Source organism: Dicentrarchus labrax, unplaced genomic scaffold, assembly GCF_905237075.1.
Source record: "Dicentrarchus labrax unplaced genomic scaffold, dlabrax2021, whole genome shotgun sequence".
Classification (NCBI taxonomy): Eukaryota; Metazoa; Chordata; class Actinopteri; family Moronidae; genus Dicentrarchus; species Dicentrarchus labrax.
This window is the reverse complement of record NW_026136707.1, coordinates 7423073-7430218: the sequence shown is the minus strand read 5'-3', so window position 1 is coordinate 7430218 and position 7146 is coordinate 7423073. Positions and strand designations below refer to the sequence as shown.

The 7146-nt window shown below is 41.2% G+C and overlaps 1 protein-coding gene across 3 annotated transcripts; it reads left to right on the top strand.

Moving 5' to 3' along the window:
- Positions 1-4062: 4062 nt before the first annotated feature.
- On the top strand, positions 4063-6304 carry LOC127367045 (uncharacterized). 3 transcript variants are annotated; one of them, XM_051406566.1, is made up of 5 exons: positions 4063-4119; positions 4204-4262; positions 4396-5148; positions 5536-5621; positions 5856-6304. In XM_051406566.1, exons 1-4 carry the CDS (start codon positions 4091-4093, stop codon positions 5571-5573), a joined length of 879 nt encoding a protein of 292 aa, XP_051262526.1. In that variant the 5' UTR covers positions 4063-4090; the 3' UTR covers positions 5574-5621; positions 5856-6304. The 3 variants fall into 3 exon arrangements, with proteins under 3 accessions (XP_051262526.1, XP_051262525.1, XP_051262524.1); XM_051406565.1 differs by lacking the exon at positions 5536-5621; XM_051406564.1 differs by lacking the exons at positions 5536-5621; positions 5856-6304 and having other exon boundaries at positions 4396-5446.
- Positions 6305-7146: the final 842 nt, after the last annotated feature.

The following is a 7146-nucleotide window of genomic DNA, read 5'->3' as shown; positions in this document are numbered from 1 at the left end:
TGCAGAAAATAAAACTAATTTGAGGAAGGGGGGCTGAAATTACCTTGCTATTCGTACAAATACTGCCTTATTTGTTATAATTGTCATTATCATCATTAATATTGTTGAGCCGTCAATAAATGAAACAACATGAGGCTCAGACTCTGGTAGCTGGCTTAGTTGAATTCTGCCTTCAAGGAAAACTAATTAGGGACTCCTGATGAATACATACAGTATGTGTAGTGGAGGATAAAAGTCAGGAAATCATGCAGTATGTTCAGGTAATAAACCGTGGCAAAATACACTAATAATTTGAACTAAAAAAAGTAGACAGTGTAGACTTTGTAAAACTATAAATTAACTCACCAGACTTAAACCATACAATAGTTGCATGTGGATTTGCTGCACCTTCATTTGCTGCTACAGTTCAGCTACAGTCAGAATTTGCTGCTGAGCATCATGGGAATTAGGGTGTTGCCTTTGCTTGCATAGCAAAAACACTGTGAGGAAGACACCACTGTTGATTCATCATTACTCTTTTCCCTTCTTTCTCTTCTCAGCTAGCTCACTTGGGTTTCTCAGCCTCTGTAGAACCAGACATAGCTAATTAATGCCTGACACTAAGCCGAGCATGGGGAGATGGTTTGGGACAGCACCATGCAAAGTGGAATCCACCACATCCAAATGAGGCCTGACAGGTGACTGTGTCCCCAATGCAAGCCACTGCATGCATGCTGGAACCAGCCACAAGGGGCATTTGTTTAGGACATCACAAGCAGCATTTGCTGACTGCTCCTTTTCCTAATTGGTATGGAATTTAAAGGAACCATCCTGGTTGTGTCATTGCTAATTATACTTTTGTTGTCACTTTTTTTCTTTGTTATGGAAAGCCTGGAGAGAGGGACAGATTGCAAGCAACAGTCTATGTTGGGTTAGTTAAAAGATGAGAAGGCTCTAAAAAAGCCAAATTTAATTGTCTCAAATCGCAGGCTCAGCACGCCTGGCGCAGGCGAGCCTCCATGATGAAAGCTGTTTGACCATGAGATGAATTGGAGGGCTTTCTAATTTGGTAGTGTGGAAACAAATGGTTTGCTTCCTCTTGTACACAATCATTCTCTGTCATTTTTTTGTAGCTATCTCTCTTAGTGTGTATTTTGACCATCTTTTTCTCACAGAAACTGTTGCTCTTTGCGTGTGTGTGTGTATGTGTGTGTGTGTGTGTGTCTCTCTCTCTGTTCCTCCTCTCCTTTCCCTTGCTCCCTCTGCTGATTGCTATTCGTGCTTTGGAGCCAGCCTGAGCCCTAGAGCTCAAAGAGTTCAGTATCTGTTGTCTACAGTGGTGAGAGGAAGAATGAGGAAGCTGCGGTGGAAGAGTAGAAATGTGAAGGAAGAGAACCCTGAAATTCAGTACAACAGTCAACAGAAATGCCAGTGTATTCATCTAATTCGATCATTTCCAGGAGAATAAACGTCCCTGTGCTCTTATCGGAAACATGAGGCGCTACCATGATAACTCTGTTTGTAAGCTACCATTCTTAATGTAAATCTTTATCACATAAGAAACCTACCATGTGATTTTTATCAAATATTATGTGTCACTCTTTTGCATTTCACTTTACAGGCTCATTAGTGTGCTTTGTCTCTGCTATTCAAGTTTACATAAAACTGAAATCAGAGTGCTTGTTTCTAGGGAGGAACTTGTTGCAGTAGTAGTCAATAGCTCTGAATGTATATGTCCCCTTGTCAAGCAGCTATTAGCTGATCCTGTCAGACTGGGAGCTCCCAGCATGACCAGTTTGACGACAGGGAATACAGTATCATGGTTGTTTGGGGGGGTTTTTTTTGCGGGGTTTGGCTCCTGGCGCTCTGGAGCTTTTTGCCTTAATTTGACAGGACAGGTCAAGATAGACAGGAAGGGGGGGGGGAATGACACACAGCAAAGGCCCACAGGTCTGACTCGAATCGAAAGCACCATAATGGTACACTGGACAGATGTACCTTTAGCTGTTTTTTACTGTAGCAGTTTAAAAAAATAACCAAATCAAATATCTATAACAACCTCACACTTACACATAAATGAAATGCACAAAAAACATATTAAAGATTGCAAAGCTGCATGTACTCTGCACTTATCTCTCTCTCGACTCGTACATACAAACAAGCGCACGCACATACAAACGCCCACACACAACCACTGGAAAAGACACTCTGGCAAATATTGTTTACTGATATGCGGATTGGGTTTAAGACCGGAACGCTGAGCATTTCAATCTAAACAGTACACACTCTTAATTGGATTGTGTGCTTATGTGCTTTGATGTGAATCCTCTAAGGACTGTATATTATTAGGCCTAATTGATTCTGATACATATTTACACGAGTTTAGAAAATGAGTCCAAAACAAATGTCAGTGGTTTCATCATGAACCTAATAGCGGCGCATTACATGCCACCTTTTGGTTGAAACAGCCATTACTGGAACATTGTGCCATTACAGTGTCAGAGTTCACTGGTCATTTGGCAGTCCGGTGAGGCTGCTCTGTCTGTGTCAACATCTTGTGGAAATGACACCACGGACCTCCCGCTCATCACAAATGAGGCCCAGAGGGGATGATGGGAGCTGAGCGTGGGGGCTCAGCATCACCCTGAGGTTGAGAGGTGGAGCGCTGATCCTCTGTTGCTGAGCTCGTATACTCTAACCTTTCTCCAGAGGGTGTGTGTCAAGCGATTCAACCTCATCCACATGGAATATAGGTCTGCTTTAGAGTCCCTAGAAATGTTAGCCAGCACAAAGCAAAGTCACAGTCGCTTTGCTGATGGATACGCCACCACCAATGTGTGTCTCTGGGTGTTCATCTACACTGTCCATTGTGTTGAAATCCACAAGTCAAATAGCATAGTTCAAGTCAAGTCTAGTCAATTTTTAACAACAGACAGACGGTCTACAAAGTGCAGGAGCAGAGGATTAGGTCCATGGGTCGATTGAGGGTTGGTGCCACTTTTTGGCTTCAGTCCGGGTGACACTGTGGTGGGCAAATAACATGAGCTCCTTGGCCAAGCGGGCATTCACATCTTTGGTTTCACATCACCTGCAATTTAAATTCCATTACTCGCCTTGCCACACTTCAAATAAAGCTTGGGCCTATTAATTACCAAAGTATGGGTTCAGGGTAAAGGTGAACATGCAATTACAGAATTAAATCAAGCCCCCGTTTAGCTTGTCAGTCCTGACAGAAATAATTTGAGTGAATTATTAAATGCTTCCACTGCTCTCAGCTGCTTCATTGCTGCAAGAACTCAAGCGCTGCTTCTTTCTCCTGCTTTTAACGTAAAGCGATTAATTGTCCCCCCCGTCTTGAACTGTACACGTTTATGAAAAACAAAATAAAAATGACCCACTGTTACTGCTGCACGTATGCTTCCAAATGTTTTCTGTGCTCTTTGAACCATATAATAAAGAAAGTCAAGCTTAATGAGATCATTATAAATTTGCGGTGGTTATGGTAATCATGCGGAAATTGTATATCATTATCGCAGGTTTTAGGTCTAGTGAATTAGAAGTTTTAATTAGCTACCTGTTCAGGTAATTTAAAGTTCTGAGGTGATGTTTTTAATCATGCTAGGATTGCAAAATAGTTAATATTCAAATGACACCAAAGGATTTACACTTATTTACAATTCTTTCTTTTTTTAACCAAGCCCAGACAAACTTTTCTTTAGCTGTTTAAATACAAGATTACTCACTAACAAATGTGTTCAAAATTGCACAGAAGTGGAAATATTTGCTTGACTTTTATCCTTACTGCACACACCACCGTGCTTTTAAATGTGTTTCACTTCACTAAAATGAAAAGTAAACGAAAATGTCTTGTTTGGTCGAAATCTGCTGCTAGCAAACATTTTAACTAATTGCCTGTAATGAAGCAATTTGCCGGTGGCTGACTGGATTCAGTGGTTGAGTTTTGGTCCCTATGACAACCAGCTGTCTGTAATTAGTAAATCAAGCCAGGGTGAGGTTTTGGGCAGTCAGAGTGGCTGCAAAAGAAGTCAAGAGTGGCAAGTGTTCTCACTAATTGTATTGCAATGAAGTTTATGCTGACATAACTGCTAGGATGTGTGTACCTCTGGTGGTTTTTCTCAGGTATTTTAATCTTGAATGTTTCCTGTGGTTAGAAAACAATCAGCGCTGTGCTGTTTGGCTTACAGTGTTTGTTGTCTTTTGCAGCTCCATTGTGCTTCACTCTGTGTCAGCTGGAGGTGTGTATTGTGCTAAAACAGCAAGAGGTATGTAGTGCGTTTTGATTGATGTTACTACTTTCTTATAATTACCAATTAGCGGGTATATTTGACATTTCAAAACAACGAAACAGCACATAGAGAATATGCAGTTTGTCAACACTGTGTTGTTCCATTGCAGCCCGTGCAGCTGCCTTGGGTTTGGATTATCCTGGAGTCCATGGAGCCCCTGATCTCTATGGACCAGCTCACCATGGGATGCAGCGCGACACAATGCCATTCAGACGTCAACCTTACAATAACAATGGGCGTGAATTGGCTGAGACTGAACTTAACATGGCCTCCTACGGAGAAAATCAACCAGGAGTGAGATCCCTAGATGACAGAATACATAAACAAGCTAGCCCCAGGAGTTCTGAATCTGCATTTGTACTGAGCCACGGCTTGACAAGTCCAGTTCAAAGTGAATACACCACCAACCAAGTGCTTAGACTTCCCAGAGGACAATCAGTTATTAACCGCAAGTCCAATCTTGAAGAGGTCAAGCACATTGCCCCTCCAACTCTGGCTGAAGCCCCAGGCCAGTCTGACCTTGTGAATTGGGATCCTCAAGGTCGCAACAAACCGCTCTCATTTGTCTACAATGAGAATGACCTTGTTGTTGACGAGTCTGTCCCAAATAGACGTGGCATGTCTCTGAGAGGGCTCCCCCCGCCCCAAAGCTGGGGTCATGGCACCTACCGGAGGGGTCTAACAGGGTATGGCCTGGGAAGAGAAGTTCCTGTCCTTGGCTCATCGGCCTTCTCCAACAAAGACCACGTCAGAGCAATGACTAGCCGAGGTCCTGCTGATGGCAGACTGAGAAGGATTAGTTTCCCTGGCCATCTTGCTCAGCCCCTGCACAGAAGCCTCAATGTCAAACAGTTTGTTCAAGGTAACCCTGTTCTTAGACATATGACAAAACCACAATCAGGTCCCGTTAGAATAGGTCAGTGAGCTAAAATGTTCTGACACATAGCTTGGCTGTCTTGTCAAATATTGTCCCTGTAAGGAGTTCTTAAAGTTAACAGGCAAGCATTTTGTGAAGGAAAAGTGTGATTTCAGAATCTATTCTGGGTCTCTCTAACCTTTACTGAAAAGGAGCAATGTCCAGCTTATCTGTGTACAAGCTTCTGTCCTCACTTGTAGCTCTAAAACAACTCTCATCATAATAAACAAAACATTAGAAATGGTTATATTTCTCAGTGCATCTCTCCCTCTTTATTTATTTATTTATTTATTTTTTTTTTTCCTCCATCATAAATGTCTCACTAAGGTCTAGATGTTACCAGAGTGCCATCTGTTGGTCCTAATGGGTAGATATCATTTTGGCTCACATTGTTGTACACAGGTGCTGCTTAACAGAAGGTCAGCCTTTGACAAATCCCATAATCTGTTTACAATCTGTTGTTTGCAAGTACTACTAGTGGTTATGTTAATTTCTCCAAATAACCTTGGTCTTTCAGTGATGGCATGTTTCACTGGTGGTCTGGCATTTCTGATAGAGAAAATGAGGTGTTAAAATGCAGCCTTAGAGTTTAAATTTGGATAACTGTCAGCAAATATTGAATATTTATCCTTGCCCTCACTCTTTTTCCACAGGAGAGCAGGAACTAGCAGCACAGGTGGATTTTCTCCGGAAGTTTAATTGAAGAAACGCTTCATATGTCAATCCTTGGCTTTGATTCCTCACTGAAAGACATTTGAGTGTGTGGGATGGTAGGCGAGTAAGGTTACCCAATGATTGACCCATAAATCAATCAATCAATCAATCAATCAGGAGCCAGAAAGCGAGTTGGTTATGAGCCATACATCACACAGGATGTAACATTGGGTAGAAAAAGGCTACTATTCAGCAGCAACAAACAGCCAGTTTGACACCAGGAGACCACATATTTAGTGGCATGACACCAACTTCAAAACCTAGAAGCAGAGTATATTTTGCACAAATTATTTTGATCTCAAGAGATATCAACCACAAAGTGAAGAGAAAAATACTTCTGCTTTGATTTGTTTCTATCGTCACTGTTATAATAATAGCATATGATGTTTGCATATGTGCTGAACAAAGTGCGTTGTTAAAATGTATTTAATTCTGTTAATGTAATGTCTCCATGGTAATGTCTCTGCATCAGTTAAACAAGTGGTTTCCTCGCATATAGTTCTGATATACTGATTCTGCTTTGACACCCTGCAGTTGTTCACCTCCTTACCCTCGATCAATGACTTAATGACCCCTTATACAGGTTGAAAAAGGAGGGCGAAAGTCAGAGCGGGTAGGGGGAATCAACTATGCATGAACAACATGTGGGCTGTAGCAACCTAAGATTAACCTGGACTATATTTAATGCACAAAGTGCACATCACCTGCTGCTTGCTGGTTTAATATCACAAAATGCATTCAGAAAGGACACTTAAAAGCATAAAGTGACTGACACGTTTGCCATATCTTTATACCAGAACCTCTCCACTGCAATACAGTTTAACTCAAGCTTTACACAGTCACATAAGATGGTTGGCAAATCTCACCTATAGAGCAATAACCTGATTAATTTCCATAAGGGAGGTAATCAGCATTGGGTGGACAGGACATTTATATCTGTAAAATATAAAGCAATCCAAAACACAGACCACAAAATAATGTTACTATAACATTTACAAGAAAGATGGATTTATTGAGACATCAAGGGGTTTTAATTTGACTATATGGTAATTATTGTGGCTGAACAATGATATATTGTATTACTTATTTCAGTAAATCACCACCACACACTATTTTTTTCCACCTGTATAACAAAAAAACTAAAATTGTGTTCTTTTGCTACTATATTGTAAGGCAGTAAGGCCTTAAGACGGATTTAAATCAACAGCTCTTTGACGGTCAACAAAAATG